Genomic DNA, 23,196 nt, shown 5'->3' with positions numbered 1-23,196 from the left:
ATGTGTAATGGTAAATAAAAATAAGTTTCACAAGATTAAAAGGAACATTAATGTCTGTGCTGCCGTAAGAAGGTGCAGGGCAGCATCTGTACGAGTTTTTGAGACATTTGAAGAAGAGCGCTTTGGACTCCATAGTCTATACTCACAATGGGGATAACAGTAATGATCTGGTAGACATTCAGAGTCCGGAGGAGATAGGGCTATGTACACACAGACAGACGTGCACAAGTTCTAATAGTGTCGATATCTCGACGGCGGGGGCCCAAAGGCAAATAATTTTTGCGTCAAAAAAAAGTCAAAATGATTTTCGATTTCTACTTATATATATATATTTTTTTCCTGATTCGTGTGGTTCCCAGGTAAGACTGAGATAGTCATTATCTTTAAAATGAGCTCATTTTAATTCAACTGTAGCTGCAAATTACAGCTGCAAGCACTGAAAAACAGAACAAAATTTATGCGTTTCAAGATACCTTACTTATTGTACTGACGTAATAATCCTTTCTTTCTACTCGCCGTCATAAGAAGCCATGATTGAATTTTGTGCATATTTTCTGGTAGCAGTAACTCAAAGTGACGTTATAGGGAGACGTATTGATACAATTGCTGCTAGCGGTTTGGGGCAGGTCCTCAAGCAGTACAACAATAATAATACGATATCGTTGATGAACACCTGAAAGATGACGAATACCCAACGATGTTGAAAGGGATAGTAATTATTAACTATTTACATTAATCAATTCAGGTATATCTTTGCATGAAATTCAAAAACTAAGTTCAGAACCTTCCAAATATACACATGAAGCCAAATTTCAAGTTATCATAGGGACAGAATGGAGTATATTCTGATCTGGGAAGGTGAAAGTTGATTACAACTTGCTGCAGCCGTGTTATCTGTTGGTATAAGGCTCGAAAACGCAGTCTCATCTCAGATTACGACTGCAACTTACACATTCATGTAAAAACAAGAAATAATAAAAACATAAAGTCAATTCCTACTTAGGTCAACAAAGAAGGTGTGACATATATCATAGCGGCCAATGATCCAAAGAATTACCATATGCCTTACCGTTCCGAAGGTGAATTGTTAAATGGCATCAATGATGGAAATATATACATCATCGACTTGCTCAGGGATGCCAGGTTTGACTGATGCTAGCTACGTTGGCTAATTTCAATCACACTTAACTTAGGAAAAAAACTGAAATTGATTAATTTAATTTAATTATTAAATTAGTATTTGAAAAAACTATTAACATCAAGTGTCATCCACTACAAATTTTAAAAAATATATTTAAGCTTGAGTGAATAAAAAAAATTTCTTTTCATTGAAAATTTGAACAATGAAAATGTGAACTTATAGCAGGAATTGAATGAAAAACACTAGGGCAACGGCACCAGTAACGAACAAGGGTCCAGTAACAGACAGTCGAAAGTTTGGATTGAAATAATAAGAATTTTAGGCGGGTAATACTGATGTTGCTGTGACCCATGAATATGGTGCAACCATCTAGTGTTTATCAGAATAAATTTTATGAGCCAGTTAGTATTTACAAGGCAGTGGTGGAAGGTTATGAACAACCACCACGAGGTCTGCCGGTGTTTCATGTTCATTTGAATTTAATAGATCTAATAATAAAGTACTTTTGCACATTTTGAAGTGAAGAGGGGAATTCTGTCCATGACTCAACCGTTCCTCATCCTATCTGTTACTGAATATCACCAGAATTGTCGGCGTCTGTTACTGGGGGTTGGACCTCTGTTCGAAATGGAGCAAATACAAATAGAATTAACTCATTCAGAGGATACAGAAGCAGCCGAACCAGAGCCGGATTTGGAAGTGTGGAGGCCTTGGGGCAACGAAGGAGTGGAGGCCCATAATCAGGGTTCGAAAAGATCATCATATTTTCGAAAATATCCGATACTTTGATAAATATCCAAATATTTTGATATATATGTATATATCCGATATTTTCGGCCCGTGAAAGTTAGGATATTTTGTAAAAATTTTATTGTGGGGGCCCCTTTTTTGTGGAGGCCACGGGGCAGTAGCCCCGTCTGCCCTCCCCTAAATCCGGAGCCGAACGTTACATGAGATGTAGTTGCATGAGAGAAAAATAGTTTTAAAAGTCAAAAGACGTTCGATTTCGAGTCACAACTGACTACAACTGTATTTATGTCGAGGACTGCATACTAAGTGCCTTGCCTCCATTATTTTTTATACCGATAGATGGCAGCACCATCACCGGATCGAACAGTTAATGAGAATTTAGAACTAGACCAGGAGCTAATAGCTACCTGGTGCTAGCACCCCCAGAGGTATCGTTTCACTTGGAGGACATTGAGACCACGAGCATATTTAACGTCGCCCAGTCCCCTTTAATGACGACGGTGGTCTTCGACCATCGAGGTTCGAACTCAGGACCCTCCGGCCCCGAATCCGACACTCTACCGATCGGGCTACCACGGCCCTCAAAAGACGTTAAAAGACTCAGAAAGTTGAGTTAATCCGAGATCGATGTCTTAAGCATGTCTGTTACTGGTGCCGTTACCCTAAATAGAAATCCATTTTTACTTGATCTTGATAATTAGCGCATAAAATATGTAATACATATATTTAAACATATCGTGTGAAATATAAAATTGTTTTCCAGGTAGCTGTACATTGTCATGCGGGACTTGGAAGGACTGGTGTTCTAATAGCTTGTTATTTAGTTTACTCATTAAGGTGCAAGCCAAATGATGCCATTAGATATATAAGAATCAAAAGGTAATGTAAACAACATTTTTACAGTTATTTATTATTGGATGTAATTTTTATATAGTTTCAGTTCTAATGTGGAATTTATTTTCTTTTTAGGCCCTGTGCTATTCAAACGAGAAGCCAAATCGCTTGTGTTCAGCAGTTTGCTCAATTTATTTTGCCCCTTTTCGTAGTGTTTACAAATGTGTAAGTTGAAAACTCGAGTCTTTTCTGTTCTAAAATAAGTAATAAACGGTACTTGAAATCAGATCTTTTTCATACGAAATAGTTTGGTTTATGCTCAGTGCACATGAGTGCGCGGAATCGCTGCGATTTCTCAGACGAGGTCCGGTGTATACATCTGAGACATTCAGAGCTAAAGTGAATCAAGTCCATTTCGACTTAGGGGCACATTCAACTCGATTTTATTCGATTCGATCGAGTTCTGTCCGCCAATAGCGTGACGAGTAATCTCCTTCTGGGTGGGGTGAAAGAAATTTCTGGCTGCGCTATTGGTTGATAAAAATGATTGAATTCTATTCGATCGAATTCTGATAGAGTTGAATATGCTCTTTAATCCACTTTAGCTCTGAGTGTCTCACTTTTAAAATAACATTTCAAGGCTAAAGTGAATCAAATCAAAATGGACTTGATCCTATGAAAGCCTCATATAGTAGTTAAATGAGCAGATTCAGGGGCTCATACAACTGTAATAGAATTCGATCAAATCAAATACGATCAATTGTACCTACCAATAGCGTAGTCAGAAGTTTCTTTTGCCCCACCCAGAAAGAAATTTCTCGCTACGCTGCTGGTAGACAGAATGCTATCGAATCGAACAAAAGCAAGTTGAATGAGCACTTGATTCGTACCGTGGCAGTTTTTTCACTTTAGTGAGATATTTGCTCGCGCACAAATACGCGGCTCAGCAGTATTTGAACTAAAAGTGTGAAACTCACACGGGCGGATCTTCCCGTAATAAAATGGCCGACATTGATGACATAGAGCGGTAGATAAATATAGAAGTATACGTATGTTTCTATGTATATAGAGAGAGATGTAAAAAATGTTTTCCTGGAGTTTTAGCAGCAGATTTCTTAGCAGCAATTTTGTACTGCTAAAGTTATATGCCAACAACTTTTTAGCTCAGGACCATTCCCTGTCAAATCCAAATCTTAATTTCCTGACTTTTCGTGCAGGACAGCACATGGAGGGACGAAATTTTAAAATATCTATATTGTTGTGGAGATGAAAACTCGTGAATTAGGCAACAAAATATCGACTGCAGTCTTCAATTTATCGCCAAGTCTATGAATTTGGTGCTTTTCTTAAAATTTCGGCACACTTTGACATTATAGATCGATAACGGGGAGACGAGGGCAAATAATTTTTACGTCAAAAATGGCTCAAGATGCTCTTTCGATTGCTACCTATTTAAACATTTTTCATCATTACACTATTCATATGGTTCCCCCCCCCCCCCCCATAGTAAGTACGAAACACAATTCTTTTCTTTGCTAAACCTTGGAACCTGCATGGCGAATATATCTTAAAAACGTCACTCACTAATATACGACGTAAATTTTACAGTCTGTAAAACCACTAAGATCGTCCAAATTGCTGCGGATCTTCCAAAACTCATAGCGGCCCTTCGCCACAAGTGGTCATCGAACCTTGTACTCGTATAGTATTAAAATATTTTTCAACAAACAGTTCGAGCATCTTCAAACAAAATTAAAATTGAAACTTTTGACGGTGCAATATTCTAAAGTTTTGAACGTTTATAAATCATGTTTGAAACTCAGTCAACCAGCTTCAAACTGCATTTTGTACTTATCTTGCAAATTTAAGCAGATAATCAAACCTTGATTCATATTAAGGATGCTTCGTACTACAATTGCGTTTATTAGTAATGAAAAAAAAAAAGGTTATAAAGAATATTTTGTAGTCGTACTATGATAAAAATGTATGACTCATTATGGTGACTTCTTTAACATTTTGACATGTTTTTTTTTGTTTTTAGAATTACCAAAGGTACGCCATTTACTCTGAATCACCATTTGTCGAGGCAGAAACGAATTTTACATGGACTAGAAGCCCGCCAGTTGAAATTCATACCCAAAGTAAGGAATATGAAAATTTCATAAAAAGGCAGATTTATTTTTTGACTTCCCAGATTCAGCCAATACATTTTATTGAAGAAAAAATTATTGATGTCTTTGTTTTTAGAGACACAGACAGGTAATGTAGTTAAGTTGGAGATTAAAAAGCAAGAATTTTTTAGAAATATATTTGTTTAAACAAAAGCAGGAACTTTAAGTAAATTATGTTCGATAAGATATTTCGATATCAAAATTGGCCGAAGTAGAGACATGTAAACGTGAATACTGCCCTGGGCGGGTAAAGGGTAGTCACTGCACATTTTCATATTTCATTTTTTTGCATTTTTGTCATCTACGGTACGTTAGCTTTATCGTACAAGCTTGCTGATTTGGTTTCCGCTGAAAAAAAAGTGGAAAAAAACCAGGCTAATACCAATCTTTCCCTACTGTTAGTATCGAATCCAAAACGCGTTTCTTCAAATATCTCGAAAACTAATTTCTGCAGATACTGCAGTTTACCTGCCCACGACAGAATAGCTGATCAAATTTGTGCAACACATAAATATTTTTAACGAAGTACAGCTACAAAGCTGAAAGAATAGTTTGTAATCAATTAATTTTCATAAAAGATTGAGGATTTTTTAAATTTTTTATTTATTTATACCATTAATTGAGCGCTGATGCCCGAAATGGTTGGGTAATTGTGCTCAAAATTTGGATAGCACATTTAAGTGCGATAGGAACCATATACGTGGTTGTATGGTCTGTTCACACCACTACATACACTATATGACCAAAAGTATTGAGACACTTTCAAAAGTTCACATTCTTAAGGATTTTTCGAGAAATAAAAGACCAATTGCTTTGTAACTTATGTCGCATAAAAAGTATGTTTTAGCTGTCATTTTCCATTAAAAGTTAAATCCCCATGCATTTAGGGGACCAGCAAAACAAAAATGTTTTTTGATCACTGTTCATCGTAAATAGCTGAGAATAAGCTGCAAATTTCAGAAATTAGTTAGCTTACTATGTACAATTATTTTACGTACTTTCGAGAAAATATCGCTGATATTCATGAAGGTATAAGCATTTCTTTCAGAACTACGGATTTTATTTGAAGGTTTTTGGCTCATAACGCGTAAAGTTTTCCATCAAAGCTTACTAAACTTTCAGAAAAATGGACAGCACACAAGAGAAATATGGTATTAAAATTTCTAATTAAAATGCTGAAAATTTGATAAAATATTGATATTTAAAGCAATTAGTTTTTCTCTGCGAATGCTCGAAAGATAGCAATTTATAACTTTTATAATCCAATCTCCAACTACATTCTCCAACTCATTAAAAAAGTCCAGTGAGATATTAACTCAAAAATTCTGAAAGTTATCAGCGATATTATGAGTCGAATTTGAATAGATCTTGTATAGGCGACGACTCGTTAAGGGGTCGTTTGCCACATTTGCTTGCAATCGCTCAGTGTGATTCATGATAAAGCAGATTATTTGCGAACGATCCCTCACGATTCGTAGGCAGCTTAAGAACTATTCAAATTCAGCTTATTAGAACGCTGAAAACTTTATTCAACTGAAATTTTAATATGGGTTGGAAAATCTAGTTGGGGGTTAAAATTATGAAAGTTATAAATTGTTTTCTTTCGCTCATGCGCAGAGAAAAAATAATTGCTTTAAACGTTCATGTTTTATCAAATTTTCAACATTTAAATTTCAAATTTTAGTTTTAACTTCTCTTGTATGCTGTCAAGTTTTTTGAAAGTTTGGTAAGTTTTGATACAAAACTTTGTATTTGTTTTGAGCCAAAAAACTTCAAATAAAATTCGTAGTCCTGAAAGAAATGCTTATATCTTCATGAATATCAGTGATATTTTCTCGAAAGTACGTAAAATGATTGTACATAGTAGGGTAACTAATTTCTGAAATTTACAGCTTAATCTCAGCTATTAACGATGAACAATGATCAAAAAACATTTTTGTTTTCCAAAATTTCTTGCTGGTCCCCTAAATGCATGGGTGATATAACTTTCAGTGGAAAATGACAATTAGAACATACCTTTTATGTAACAAAAGTTACAAAGCAATTGGTCTTTTATTTCTCGAGAAATCCTTAAAAATGAATTTTTGAAAGTGTCCCAATACTTTTGGTCATATAGTGTCTATCTGTGGTCATTACTTGAGGCCGTTATGTGATCACTTTAAACACACTATGGTAGCAAAACCATGTTTAGTTATCGCTCTCAAGTTCTCTGCAAAAGAAGCAGATTTCTATGTCAATATCTTGTGTGAATAGAAGCAAATTATCTCGGTAATCATTTTCATCATCACACAGCTGCGTCTCTTCAGGGCCGTAGCTTCTGGGGGGGGGGGCATTAGAGGGAGGCAGTGCCCAACCTTTTGGTGACGGTGTGGTTATCTGCTCAAGTGTTAGCCATGGGCAGTTTAACCGATACGTCCACAGCTTGTTACACTATCATTTATACCAAAGGAAGTATAATTTCAAAATAATTTTCTTTGCATTGTTTGATGAACTAACACTTTTTGTTTGTACGATAAGTTCGGTGACTCTTATGGCCTCTGAGTATCATATGTTGGGATCAGTTTATCAAAAAAAAAAAAAAAAATTATATATATATATATATATATATATATATATATATATATATATATATTGCCGTGTGCAGGTAAACGGCAGTATCTACAAAAATGAGTTTCTGAGATATTTGAAGAAACGCGTTTTTGATTTCCAACAAATATCAATTAAATATTGAAATTTGATTTTAGGCTATTCTATATGTTTATATCGAAATATTTTTTGGCCAGTTTGTTTAATTTTGATTTTGCAATCAAAATTTTACTTAAAGCAGATACTGCCGTTTACCTGCTCTTCGCAGTAGTAATTTTCATGCACTTTTACTGGTAATCAGCAGTAACTGCACAATGTACTATTGAATGACCAATAATTACAAATTCAACATAATACGGAGTAGATATGTACATTACGAAGTATATTTATTGCAATGTGAATAATATATTTTACTTTAAAAAATAAATAATACCGTGTATACACTTGACATAAATTTAATGTAAATAAATGAAATGTAATTTAAAAATAAAATAAAAAAGGCATATGTTTTGATTGCTTACGGCATTGTCGAAAACTCTTTAATGTTCATACGTTGTCACTTGGCAACTGGAAGATTCTTTAGACATTTTTAAAACTACAACAAATCGCTTAATGTTCCGCACTTTGCAATAAAGCAATAAATATCCATGAAAATTTAGGCGAAAGAAATGCTTCGTGTGTTAACTCTGGCTTTCATCGAACTACTAAAAGTGCAGCAGCTTCGTATATATAAAAAATTGTGAAAAATATCGTCTGCGACAGAACAAAACAAATGGAACAGAATCGTTCTGTTGGTACACGTTTATTTATCGTCTGCCAAGCACTACTTGTGTTTACTCGTATGTTATCTTCTATAACTGTACATTAGCAAAAAATAATTTTGTTTTATTGTTTTTAGAACACGGATATGAAGAATCAAAGAGGTTTTTTTTTAAATGTTTGAGGGCTGTGAAATTACAAAACGTTTTCTTCGACTTTATTTGAAATAAAGTATGATTACTTTTCCCCAAGTATTTCCCCCTTTTAAGTATCTCTTTCGCTCAAGGACGAGAGATGGTAATTCCGAAATTTTGCCGAAACATAAAATATGACCTGGCACGCATACCTACATCTAATGAGAAGCGACTAGGAATCATTTTAAAAACTGCAATATGTTCTCTAAATTTGCCAAATCAAGGAAATTTGTGAGAGGTCACACAATGACCTCCCATCGGGGCGTTACTGCTTGCCGTTAGTTGAGCTAAAAAGAAATCGCGAAAACAGTTTATGCGTCTTGGTTCAAGTTTTGGCGGCGATTCATTTATGTTCCATTCTCCAGACAATGGTTATGGGTAAGTACATACTGCTGATTACATGCATAATGTAGCGATAATATCAGTTACTGCTAATCACCACTGATAAAAAAAAATGCTTTTATTTAGCGCTAACCAAATAAACATGTTTGCACCATAAAACTAAAGAAGCATAGATTTGAAAAATTCCAAAAAAAAAAAAAAAAAAAGAAAATGGAAAAAAAATTGCAGTTACTGCCATTTACACTCCCACGGCAGAACGATCATGGGCAAAAAATTTCATGAAAATCAAAAAATTTGCAGTTACTGCCGTTTGCCTGCCCACGGGAGAATGTTTTCGTTCTTCCGTGTGCAGGTAAAGAGCAGTAAGTGCGTTCTGCCAATTACCTGCAAAATGTAGCGACAAAAGCAGTTACTGCCGTTTACCAGACCATGGAAGAAAGTTTTCGTTCTTCCGTGTCCAGGTAAAGAGCAGTATGTACATACTGCCGACTTCCCGCAAAACGTTGCTAAAAAAGCAGTTACTGCTAATTACCACTGATAAAAAAATGCTTTTTTTTCTGCGGCAGTCAAATAAAAATGTTTGTACCATAAAACTATAGTAATAAAGGTTTCAAAAATGCAAAAAAATGAAAATCGAAAAATCTGCAGTTACTGCCGTTTACCTGCACACGGCAGTATATATATATATATATATATATATATATATATATATATATATATATATATATATATATATATATATATATATATATATATATATATATATATATATATATATATATATATATATATATATATATATATATATATATATATATATATATATAGCACCTCCAAGTGCGAATGCATATGGTATTTAAACTTAAATAAATGAAAAGCAAGGTGTTTTAAGGTTTGAAAAAAGTTTTGAAAAATGCACTTTTACCAAAATTGAAAATATCCACTCCATTTCCATCAACCCTCTAATACACATATAAAAGAGGTAATAATGCTTTAAAAACTAGGTAATAATATTAAATTCAGATTAAGAATTATATTAAAGAAAAATATAACAAATTGTTCCCTTTTAGAACAAGATATTTAAGCAACTATTCTTTTTTCGTCTCAGAGGACACGTCGTCTTACTACAAGCCGCTTTGAGGGCAAAGGATCCATCTCTATGTTTGTCTTCATAAAAGCTTTTCTGGTACACAAAATACTCTACATCGTCGTCTTTTATTCGAATTTTTGTAAGAGACGAAACTAGGAATATCTTGTTTGCCAATATGGTAGCTTCCCGCTCTACATGAAGTGAACCTAACATGGCAAAACGCTCAGATCTTTCAGTTTATAGCTTACCCTAAACAAGTATGTCAAATGCAACAAAATAAGCACATTATAAAAAATCAAAAGGAGCATCGAAAAGTAGCAAATAGTATTACGATAACTCACGTTTTAAAAAGTCAGATTAAGCGCTTCCAAACGGCAACGCAGAGGACAAGACTCATGAAACTTCTACAAATAAAAATAATTCTTGACCACAATTTTAAAAAATATCACCGGTGACAACACCTAATGTAAGACCAGAGAAACTTAGGGGCACGAAATCGGGTACGGGGGTGAAATATGGAGACGTTACCCTATATGTTTTAACGCTAATATGCTAATTTCTATTTTATTTTTTACAGATATTGTACGTGATATGTGAACGTTTATTGCATCTATCGAACTGTAATATGCTTTCACCCATGCTCCAACAAATATGCTACGATATAGACAGCCCTGTGAGTTTCAGTAATTATTTTCTCTCCGCGACGTCAAGTGATGATAGTCACTGGCGTCCATCTTCCAGTCTTACAGTGATGGACATGGACTGCTCATCAGGAGAAGCTTCCATTGCTTCTCCTGATGGCAGTCAAGAGCTGAAAAATTTAGGAGATTCATCCAAAAGGCCTGCAGGTCCCCCAAGTCGAGGAGCAGCGTACTATCTGGACACTTGTGATTCAAGATGCGATCAAAGTTCAGGAGACTATGCTTCTACACCAGATTTGCAAAACCGGCTTCCTCCTGATGGCCGCAGCACAGGAAGTCTCTCAGCAGAAAGACGGATGTATCAGGATGACTATCTAGATGATGACTACAATGAATACGGGGAAGATGACTTTGAAACGAGTGATGAAAGTATTGATTCGATGCTGATGGAAGGACATCCTGGCATGTACCTAGCAAATAACACGTGCTATCAAGAGCTAAATAATCACATGGAGCTGAGCTCCAATGACGGATCAAGTACTAATGATGGTGATACGATATTGATGGAGGATCGATTAACACCAACAGATGTAGTGAAAGCATTATTAGGAGATCACCTTCTACAAGGAAACGATTTTCAAAATAAGTTAAAACAATTTCAAGTAAGTACTGGAGAAAATATTTACATTATTATGAAATAAAAAGCATAAAAAAGTGCCCATATAATTTTAACTTGTTTCGTTAGCAATACTGTATTTTATCTTTTGTCATAAAGGATTTTTCAACCAGGGTCTGATTACTGAATAGGCCAACTAGGCCGTGGCCTAAGGCCCCCGATTTTTAGGGACCCCAAATGGCTAAAACTGTAAGGTTCGACTAAAGGGGGGCTTCGAGAAAGTGTTTGGTCTAGGGCCTCGATATCTTAATCGGGCCCTGTTTACAATTTATAAGGTGCTGTTGTTTTCACTTTTGTTACTTATCTATTCTTGTAGTATGGCTAGATACTCTTTAGTTGAACCGTTGTGCGCATTTTGTCGTGCATTTGGGGTTTAATCAATTAATTGTGATTTTCTTATCATGATTATTAAAGTCACTGCTGAGGACAAAAGTGAGTGAATGTAACTCCCAAAAGTGAGTGGATGTAACTCATGGACGCGCGTTAAAACTTACATTACTTAAGTTCAAAGCTTTTTATGGTTTTTAACTGGGTTGAATTTTCATATATGATGAGAGTGTAACTTAAACATGCAACTGAAATATTGCACAAAATGTCAAAATGTACGGCTGCATGAAGATTTTAACCAGATTTTATAAATATCGAACAAGTAGCATTAAAATAGAGCTTCTCATTGTGTCGCGTCCAATTTTTTATCTTTAATCTTGAAAACAAATATTAACTGATATTTAATTTCTAGAAATATTTTTAAAATGTTCTAAGGGTTGAGCAAGTGCCTGTGGTAGTGTTTATATGGATCGCGTAATGCACGAGAAGCTCTGTTTTCAAAGTCGCACAGGTTCGAGGGTGCCAAAAAAATAAAAAAATAAATAAAAACGGAGTGGCACGGGTTTGAAGGCGAAAAAAAAAAAAAAAACTGAGTCGCACACGTTTGAGGGCAAAAAAACGTCTGCCAAAAAAAGGGGGGGGGGGGCTTTCTGCTGCTGTACACATGAAATCATGGAACATTTAAAGTGCATTTTGACTACAAACACGCCTTATTGTCTTGTCTAATTTCGAGATGCAGCACTAATTATATTACTCACTCACTGACAGAAGAGTTCTTAAATCAGTATATTTTCTTCATACCAAAACGTTTGTAAAAACCGAATTATTTGATAGAGATTGAGTGAACAATATATTTGAACCCCTTAAGTTTATCAATAATAAGAGTAATAATAATAATAGTAGTAGGAATAGGAATTACGAAACAGGATAAGGTTTTAAGTCTAACTTAAAAATAAAAAAAAGTCTACGAAACTCATCACTTAAAATATAAGCAGACGTTATTTACAACGAAACCTTTAAAAGTGAGCGTTTTTTTTTTTTTTTTTTTTTTTTTTTTTTTTTTTTTTTTTTGACTCCGAACCGAATAAGAAAGTGTTAAAATTAATTTTTTTGCGGGTACTCATAACTGTTTAACTTTTCTTCATCTAGAAAGAACTCAATAATCGTTCATCTGCTTGGGAACGCCTGAAAAGAGAAAAAGACATCATGTTTCTAACTGGACTTATGTGGAGCTGGATAGAACATTTAAAGGTGAGATGAAAATACTTTGATTATTTGAGGTGAATTAAATTTCCCCACCTTATGAAATTAGTAGGGGAGACCGGGGTTAGTTGGCATAAAGGGTTAGTTGGCATTGTGATTTTAAAAAACTCCACGGTTGATTCAGAGCGCCACTTAGCCTGTCACGTGATCATCATAGATACGTCTATCTTGCATGAGAACGCCAGCTGGATACAGCCATTGCTTTGAATGAAAGGATTGAAAACTTGATTTTCGTATCACTAAGTAAAACTTTGATTATTCAGTATTTGTCGTTTTGTATAGTAGCGTATTCACACAGAGGTAACATTCAAAAGTTTTTAGTATCTTTGGACATTTAGCTAAGAGGTTATAAGTCTATTTCTGCTGTAGTTGATGAACATTTGTTTTGGTCGCCATGTTTATTTTACTTGCCGTGTTGGGGTTAGTTGGCATACGTACTCGAGGGCTAGTTGACATAAGTTGACTGGGTATGCCAACTAAGCCCGCAACAACGGATAAGTTAAGGTATGTTAAAATTCATACCGACATAATTTTAATTAAGTATAGGGTACTTCATAATAATAAATTATTATCTGTATATAAATACGGAAGGCGTTTTCTTTTCACAGTCGTGACTCAATAACGACACCACACAGCAGGAGCACAAAAGAAAGACCAACTCTTGTTGCTGGAACAACCACGATTCACACCTTTCTGTGACTGCACTTGACTACTTCAAGGATAATGGGGTAACAATCCTCTCGTTCCCTCCACACTGTAGCCATAAAAAACAGCTCCTGGATCTGAGTGTATATGGTCCATTAAAAAAGTATGTCAACACTGCATGTGATGCATGGATGACAAACAATACAGGGAAAAAAATGGACATTTATGATATCCCTGGAACTGTGGCTGCAGCTCTTCGGGGTGTTATAACCCCAACAAACATCAAGAGCGGGTTTAGAAGAGCCGGCATTTCTCCACTTAATCCAGATATATTCACAGAGGCAGATTGCATGCCAGGTTATGCAACTGATCGCCCTGAACCAGTCATGGAAGTGACTTCAGTATCTGACCAAGAGATATCCCTACATCCCGACCCAGTTGATCCTGATCAGCCTGGGACATGCAATGAAACCGAAACTGGACTTCTTACTACACCAGGACCTTCTTTTTATAAGCCAGGCACTTCAAGGGATACCTTTCAGAGCTTATCTCCTGAAGATATTGGGCCGTTCCCCAAAGCAGGGCCACGGGTAGTAATATCCAACCGTGGTCGTAAAAAAAAAAAAAAAAAAAAAAAAAAAAAATCTGTGACCTACTTCCCCCAATTAATTCTAATTTGAATTCCGAAACTTTGAATTCAAATTATGTTTTTCGCAATCACGAGTTGCGACAAGACCCTACTGATTAGAGTTATTGTTTCTAGAAACAGCTCCCCCCCCCCACAAGCATGTCCCTCCTCCTGGGTGGTTACGTGTGTATAGTTGTGTGTGTAGGCTTACGTATGTGCACGTAGGCGTGTGTATGTGTGTAAAGGCGTGCGCACGTAGGGGAGTGTATATGACATGGACGCCACCGCCAAGCAAAAGTGGATTCCGGGGGAGAGTGGTCAAGAGCAGCCGCGCCGCCGCCGGTGGACGGTGGTGCTGCAGCCCTGGTCCACGCTGAAAAAGGAACCGTAACGTCAAGGACAGTCAAATGAAAGCAATAAGCAATCGTGATTGCTCAAAAAATCTAGACCAGGGTTAAAAAATACGAAACCGGCAAAAAAGGCAAAGAAAATGAAATGTGTACTTAGCTCCACTGATGAAAAGGAGGATTTTGAGATTGAATACGTAGAGGGTAAGAATAGTTTAGGTGGACTTGGATTGAGTTTGAGCAGTGATAATGATGAAGAAGATGGAATTTTTTAACCTTTGCAAAGTGAGGTGGTGTGAAAAACTCAAACGAGAAAAAGGTCGTAGGGACTCATAAGCATAAGATTGATGTTGGGGGCCTCTTAGTGAAGGACTATGTAGTTGTGAAATACATTTACAGGGTATACCTTGGAAAAATTACGGAAATATGGAGAAATATTAGGGAAACTGGTGTTGGCCTGAAAACATGGACATAATCTGGTACAAATCTAATAAAATCATCAAAAAAATTTAACCACCCATTATGATAAGCAGTGCCCCGCATTTTATTCAGTTGCCGTGTGACTTAACTGGATGACTTGATTTTGACTTATGATATGTACATTTTTGTCAATATACTTTTTGTGTACTTAAAAATGTGGGTTTTTTTTTTCTTTTTTGACACATACAATGTTCAATTTCAAGCGCATTAACATTATTTCTAACTGCACCTTACATAAAGATAAGTAGAAACGCTTGCCTCACATTATATGCCAACTTGCCCCACTACTTATGCTAACTAACCCCGACTCCGGGGTTGTTTGGCTCTGTTGAGGCGTCTTCAGAAAATATTTTTCACGAGTTTCTCAGTGAATTTTAGATGATGATCCCAGTGTTTTCTTTTTTTTCTTTTTTTTTAGCCAAGATGTTAGCCTATCACAGGCATAAATCACTTTTACCATAAATACTACAGAAAAAATAGAAAAATCAAAATGTGAAAACTGTGCCAACTAGCCCCGGTCTCTGCTACGTTTTAAAAATACAGAACGCGAAAGCTTCACGTGTCAAAATTACGAGGATCAAGTTTTTTTCTTAGTATGAAACTGTTCGCAATAGTTCTAACAGTGCTCGAAATAATGGTTTTGTATATAGCTATAAATGATGTATGAAAATGCATTTATTTATGGGTTTTTTCTTCATTCTTTTTTTGCTACTTATCATATAAAGAAGGTCTCCTTATTATATAAAGAAGGAGTTCAAATGAACTATTTAATTTCCTTTTGCCCTCAATTATATTTAATCAAAAATTTCCTAATTTCTTTGATGTCTCTAACATATGTCTTCGGTGTGAAAATATGTGTACTTCCAATGAATTAGCGGTATACTTTCTTTTAAGTCTTTTTTTTTCCCTACTTTTTCCTTTTCACAACTCTAACATGATGTTAAATACAGGGTGAATACAAATGCTGGATCCGATTGTCAAAAATCATATTTTCGAAACTACTGTACGTATTAAAATAAGTGACACATCAATAAAAAGAGAAATATACCAAGTTTTTTTTTTTTTTTTTTTTTCAGTTACAAATATTTGGTGTATGAGTCTTTTGCTACCAGGGGCACCACTCCCGATGGGAGGTGACTGTGACCTTCCAAAATTGTCTTTATTCGGCAAATTTTATCTGACAATTCGGCAAAGTTATCACCATTCGGCGAAATTAGTAGTATCATTTGGTATAATTGTCATCATTGGGCAAAATTTGGAGTTCTATTCGCAAATTGAGAATGTCCACCTTCCCAAATATTTAAGTTCGTGCGCCTCGGTTTTCTATAAGCGACAAACGTCAAATCTGCAGTCCATCAGCTTATTCCAAATACAGTAGAACCTCGATTAATCGAGCTTCGATTAACCGAGGTTTTTGTTAACCGAGCCGATAATGAAGTCTATTTTTCAAAGAAAATAATGTATATTTTATGAAATGATGAATTTTCTATTTGAATATAAAAAAAATTCTGGAAATTTGATTTTTTTTTAATTCATGTTTTAATATCTAACTTGGCATTGTACAAAAATTAAATTGATTTTTTAAATCTTACTACAAGTTATTTTCCTATTTTAGTTTTTTAACTAAAATATTACTTTTTATATGTTCATTTTCATCTTTTAAAAATATTCTATTGTATTTTTAATTAATACATTTTAAAAGTTTGCTATTTTGACCAGATTTTCTACAAAGTTTCTATTAACCGAGATTTCCGACATCCGAGGCACTAGCAGTTCCAATTAGATCAGATAATCGAGGTTCTACTGTACCATGCGATTTCTTTTTACGGGGTTACGTCAAAGACTATTTATCCACTCCCTATGCCAAAAACATTAGAAAAACAAACAAGAACGCATTTGTGCAGCTTTGCGAACCATCGACAGTGCCATATTCCGAAATATGTGGAACGAACTGGATTACAAGTTAGATGATGTAGAGTAACGAAAGGCTCTAACATAGTGCATTTATAATTGAGTATTTTGCACAATGTGTTATTTCACGTTCGTGCAGTTGAACTTTACTGCGTGTGTGTGTGGGGGGGGGGATTGGTATATTTAACTTTAAATTCATGTATCATTTATGGCAATATTTGCAGTAGTTACGAATATATGACTTTTTGAAATCGGGTTCAGCTTTTGCACTCACCCCGTATATTTAAGTTTTAAACCCGTTAAAACCCGGATTAGGTTTGTATAGATTTGAAAACAAAATCATAGCCTCGAAGTCGTTGCACCATATGCTTTTGTTCAATTAGTTTAATACTTTTAATATTATAACGTAATTGGTTTTTATTTCCAGGAGCCAATTTTATCCAAGCATGATTTGACATATATAGTCATAAGAGCAGAAAAGCCAGTTGATGCTCTCGTGAGGCTAGACAAGGTATAAATTGTACATTATTGTGTTTTTGCTCTTGCATAGTAATGAATTGTTGTTTCAAATAGCTGTTTCCGAAATCAAAGACTCATTCTGTGAGGTTTAAATTAACTCTTTTAGTAGTCCTTAAAATTTAAAATGGAATTTAATTTATGACTGCTGAAAAGATTAAGTTACATCGTGCAACTCATGTCATGGGGAAAAACCAGTACTAAGAGGAAGTTTGCCTAGAACTAAACAAATCTTCTTTGCTACATACTAACATCGATTTTTCTAACATAAGCTTACTCTGTCCCTTAGTTGACTTAAGCATCGAATTACTTCGAGAGAATGGACCTTTTCAACATAAAAAACATTTTTTGAAAGCAAAACATCTCTCTTATTTTTACTTTTGTTATAGGAAAACCATTAGTTAATAGAAAATTGATGTTTAATTCATTTTGTCAAACTGTTAGGAGTTATATTTCAGTAAATTCCGACTATGATGTATCTTTCATTTGAATTATTTTAAATTCAAGAATATTTGCCAATATTTAAGTACACAAATGTTGCAGAAACAAAATATGGAATTAAATTACAACAAGAATTTCCTCCGATATAAAATTTCGAATCCGAATGGGTAAAATATGTATACATAATAAATGAACAAACAGAGTAAGAACGATTTGTGTAAAACTTTACAAATGTGCTTAACTGTAAGCTATTTCATTAGAAAATATTATACATTTTGATAAATAAATATAAAAACTTTAAAATGACATCTTTCGAAGTACTATTTGTATGTTAAAAATACTATAGATTTGCAGCTTTTTTTTTGGGGGGGGGATACATTTCTGAAACCATAATGAATCGATCAATCAATATCTTATGTTTGTCAGTGTTGTCAACAGAACAATTCGCAGCAGCTCTTATTTATATATATTTTCGATTTCGTTAAATGAAAAGCTAAAACAATATTTAGAATCACTGCAGTTTTCTCTCTCTATCTCTCTCTTTTTTGGGGGGAGGGGAGGGGGGAGAGCTAAGAAATATTTTTAGCGTGTGGGATTCTTAGATTAAAGGTTTGAAATTCTCTCCCAGGGGCTATTGCTGAACTGGAATGCATCCATCCTTCTTCAAAAAGAAAAAAAAACCGTTAAAATTCAAAAAAAAAAAAAACTATTCTGCACATGCTTGTTTTGATACGTCTTTTTTCGAAACAAAAGTTGTACAGGAGTCAAATTTCTTGGGAGAAAAAAAATGTACAAAAAAAAACTTAACATTAAGTCTCTTTTGCAAATCAAAACTGAAGGAAAATTTCAGTAAATCAAAAAGGCCCATCTCATGATCCTACTTGACCCAATTTGTTTTCGAGTATTTAATTGCATGATTTTTTTTTTTTTTTTTTTTTTGACTTGTGCAGTATAAATAACGCAAAAACTGAAGTCAGAATAAATCATGTAACTAAATACTCGAAAACAAATTGGAAAGTAGGATCATCAGATGGGCCTTTTTGATTCACTGAAATTTTCCTTCAGTTTTGATTTGTACAATGAAATGTTTGTACAAGTGTTAAGTTTTTTTCGTAGTTTTTTCCTCCCACGAAATTTGAATCTATGCCTTCTTTCATGCTTTCTTTCTTGAATTCATTATTTCGGTAAAGTGCGCTAAAATTGAGTGCTTACGTTTACGGAGGTAGCAAAAAGAAAAACTGCCAGAGCAAACTTGATTTTATATTCTCATACACACACACCACATTTTATTCCGGAAATAAGCTATGGTTGAAATGAAGGCTTTTTGAGTAACATTGCGAACGGAGGTGATGATGTGTAGATTCTAATTTTATAAATTCATTTTTAACCGTAAATTTTTCGAATAAAACATATTAAAGAACAAAACGAATGTTAAAAAAGTTCTACACCAATAGATGAAAATGCTCTTTACTTATTATTCTTATGACCAAATCACTAATTGGGAACTTCAAATGTATTATTTATATTGATATTCATACGTTTTACTTTCATTTTTAAAGGGAACACGATATACTACTGAGTATTTAATTCGTTTCATTGCCCGCCTGGTGCCAAATTCAAGCAACATTGTTGATGATCTTTTGCGGCGACTCATTGCTTCCCTCACTCATCAATGTCTCGGAATCAAAGGGACTCTGAGTCCTGTTGGAGCAAAATGGCCCAAGATGCGTGAAGGGACAACGAGGCACTTAATTATGTTCATTCAAGGACTTTACGATGTCGTAACGGGAGTGCAAAGCAAATCAGGCACCTCTGTCCCTAAAATTGACAACCATTCAGCTGGTGCAAGATCAAGCAGCAATATGAACAGCAACAAATTTAGCAGAGTTGCTGGAAGAGCATATTTAGGCTTGAATCTCATGGTGAAAGCTATAGGTAAACCAACATCCTATTGACCATGGTAGGAAGACAAAGTTGTTTTTACCTTGGAATTTGCAGATTTGCAATATTTCCTTCAAAACTTCCTATAGATCTTTTTGTTCTCATGTCGTGGAAAGATTTGATTTTATTACTCTTTCTCCATTTCGACATGAGTGTCAAATACTTTTATCAAGAGTTAAGCTTCATTACGTTGATATTTATAACTGAATCTTCCGACAAAACATTCTATGTTGTCATTAAATGTAGATCGAAAACTTTCGATTTATATTTACGTAATGATTATTTGTATTTTATTTTGTACAGTTTTATGCAAACTTTTACTTATATAACTCATGTTTTAAAGTGCTCAGAATTTTTTCCTGTTTGTACAACTCACTAATGAAAAAAGTATGTTACATTTTTTAAAGTATTACTTGATGTATATATATAAAAAAAATTAATGCTTCCATATGTTAACAATAGAATTTATGAAACATGAATAAAAAATATTTCTTCAAATAAATAACATTTTAAAATATTTTTAAAAAATAGCACTATTTATACTCCTAATTAATACACTATTAGCCATTAAAGTAAAGTAGGATTCCGTTCTTTTTATGGACTTCTCAAATCATGGTAAGCCCGTACAGTATCAGCATTCCTGCAGAACTTAAATTTTTTTATTACAGATTGATTTTATGTATTTTAAGAAAGTTTCTTAAGCAACTCGAATCAAAGTAAAAAAAATTTGGTCTTGTACATAACTATGTTTTTTCTAGTATTAATCCTTCTAAACAATAATAAACGCACTTAACAGTGTAAAATGTGCACTTGTGATGTGAATAAAGAAAAGTGCCTTTTTCGCTTCAATAAAGTTTATTAAATTTTCAGTTTCCTTCTTTCATTAGTCTAATTCGTTTCTTTGTACTGAAGACGTTAGCCGCATTGAAAAGTCACTGGTCCTAATAAGGCTTAAAATTGATTTCAGTAATTAAAGAATATTCAATGGATACTCAAAGCTCAGAAATTAAGAATATTTAACTACTTCATTGAAATTATAAGCAAAAACATGAATTTTTCATTGAGAACATCCGTATAATATGTTATAGATACACGTCTGTATTTTAAGTAATGATAATGAATCCACAAATTAAAATGTTTCAGAGATATCGCTACAAAACTTTAATCGTCTTCAAAGTATACTCCTTCCAAACTTCGTACGTGCTCCCTGAAAATCAGCTAATGAAATATCCTTCAGTGCACGAGTGCAAGCTCAAAGTGCAGCAAAGCATTGAACAGAGATAAACTATCAAATTTTGTGCGAAAAATTGAGCAGACGGGTCAAACGAGTGCGACCAGAAATTGCCGCTGATGGGAAGCTTTATCATGAAAACGCGCCGTGTCACACCTGCTTCGTGGAGTTGCAGAACACCAGACGAAAAGTGATAACAACAATTCCTCAACCTCCTTACAACCCCGACGTTGCCCCTACGGACTTTTCCATTTTTCTCTAAGAAAACCTCTCTGAAAAAACGCAACTACGGAGCACAAGATGTTGTCAAAGTGGCTTGTACGCATGCTCTGAAGTATGTTTCATTTGCTGACTTTCAGCGAGGGTACGGGTAAGAAGCGTGCAAAACTCGCCTGCAGAAGTGTGTTGACACTCAAGGAGCATACTTTGAAGACTACTATTGATTTGTAGCGATATCTGTAAAACATTTTGATTTTTGAATTCATTATCATTACTTAAAATACAGACTATGTATTTATGGTTTAAGTCGAAGGTAAAATGTTGCATTTCAAAAGATTGGCAGAAGAAATAGTTTCTTTTCTTGTGTAAATGTAGTGTGAGTTCTTTAAGAGAATACTATCGAAACGCTTATTTACTTGATTATCATTATTACTAAACTTTTGAGACAGCTTTCAAAAAAAGTGATTAAAATATCAAACGGAGCATTTCTCGTTCCGTGAGATTTCAAAATATTTCTTGCAACTGAATTTTGCTTCAATAGACAGGATGAGCCACAAATCGTTTAAACTTTAAAAATTTATAAAAAACGGAGAAATTACCCCAAAGAGGGGTGTTGGAGGGGGTCGTGCCGAAATGGGCTCAAAAGAAAGCCGGATTTTTTTTAGGAGCAAATATATATATATATATATGTATATATATATATATATATACATCAGTTAAATACACATCATCATTATCAGTTTCACGGGTAGAGGTTAGAGGTCGTTCACCGTCCAAAACCAAAGAAACAAGACACTAGTAAGCCTATTTTATTCGTTCCTACTACAGCAATTGTTCAACATAACCTCCAGAACGTTGCATGACGTAGCTAAGGCAACATAACGCCCGTTACAGCTGCATGTACCATGTCGGAATTCATTGCAAAAACCTCGCGACAAACCATCTTCAAGTTCGGCTCATATTGAAGGAAATGAACAGTATAAAAGTATTTTTGAGTAGCACCACAACCAGAAGTCGATCGGAGTAAAGTCGGGTGACCAAGCAATCTTACAAGCTCGAGTGATCACTTTGCCTTCATCAAATGAAGGAATAATTTCACTGGGTCAGCAGAATGTGGCGGTATAGCATGCGACATAAAACTTATTGCAGATAACCCAGCTTCTTGATTTGATGCAGCCATTCTTCTTATGGGACCTTTTTTTTTTATCTTCCAGCCTTTTCTCGTTAGAAAATTTCGCAATGTTAGTGATGTCACTCTTCGTTCAATTAGAACAACTTCATCAACAACACTTGATCAAGTATTAATATGATTCTGAAAGCGATAGAAATCATCCGGCATTACGATCTTTAATAGCAAGACGAATTTTTTATAATTCTGCTGGAGCTCTCCATGTCAGCGTCATCTACCGGAGACAGTTTAAACTTTCAGTTAGAACTTTTTTTTTCCTTTGTTTTTCAAAAACTCGACTTCCTTGGGTTCTAAAACAGGCACCACGCACCGGTCCTGTTTTCGAATGTACCCCGAATGAATTCTTTGCTGTGAACTGCCTTTTTTTTTAAAAATCATAATTTCTTTTTTTTATATGATTTTTTAAAGTTTCTATAACCTTTTGGGTCACCCTTGAATTTGAAAATCAGTCATTTGTTAACTTTTGAGAAGAGAAACAAAATTATGGATACATTATTTGATCGAAATATTTTAAGGTATTACAACAACTACACACTGCGGGGCAAAAAAAGAAAAAGAAAAAGAAACCTTATAAAATACTTGTCACCATTTTTGGTGATTCTTACGCAAAATCGCCGGTAAATCCAAATTCGACCACCGTTTTCCCCCCTTCATCCGTTACTTTTGGAGATTGTAACTCCAAAAGTGCAACATTTGTAACAAGTAGGGAGACTTAGAGGGCTATTCCCTCCCCCAAAAACATTTTGAAACATAAAAAAAACTGTTTTTTACTAAGGTTTATTTCGTAATCTTTACACTTACTTTTTGGGTAAAACCAGAGTTTCGGCCTCGCCCCTACTAACCTCAAATACCCGGTAAAAAAACTTCACGCTGC

At 34.7% G+C, this 23,196-nt stretch overlaps 1 protein-coding gene across 1 annotated transcript in view; it reads left to right on the top strand.

The window, feature by feature from the left end:
• Positions 1 to 20,458, top strand: part of LOC129231551 (protein tyrosine phosphatase domain-containing protein 1-like) — a 31,260-nt gene extending 10,802 nt beyond the window's left edge. The window contains exons 7-13 of the mRNA XM_054865905.1: positions 2,655 to 2,770; positions 2,861 to 2,950; positions 4,767 to 4,866; positions 10,445 to 11,170; positions 12,661 to 12,762; positions 17,213 to 17,296; positions 19,302 to 20,458. Of these exons, the coding sequence (XP_054721880.1) occupies positions 2,655 to 2,770; positions 2,861 to 2,950; positions 4,767 to 4,866; positions 10,445 to 11,170; positions 12,661 to 12,762; positions 17,213 to 17,296; positions 19,302 to 19,697 (1,614 nt within the window). The 3' untranslated portion in view covers positions 19,698 to 20,458. The remainder of the gene's footprint in view (positions 1 to 2,654; positions 2,771 to 2,860; positions 2,951 to 4,766; positions 4,867 to 10,444; positions 11,171 to 12,660; positions 12,763 to 17,212; positions 17,297 to 19,301) is intronic.
• The last annotated feature ends 2,738 nt before the right edge of the window (positions 20,459 to 23,196 follow it).

Source organism: Uloborus diversus, chromosome 10, assembly GCF_026930045.1.
Source record: "Uloborus diversus isolate 005 chromosome 10, Udiv.v.3.1, whole genome shotgun sequence".
NCBI lineage: Eukaryota > Metazoa > Arthropoda > Arachnida > Araneae > Uloboridae > Uloborus > Uloborus diversus.
This window is presented reverse-complemented; position numbering and strand designations above follow the sequence as displayed.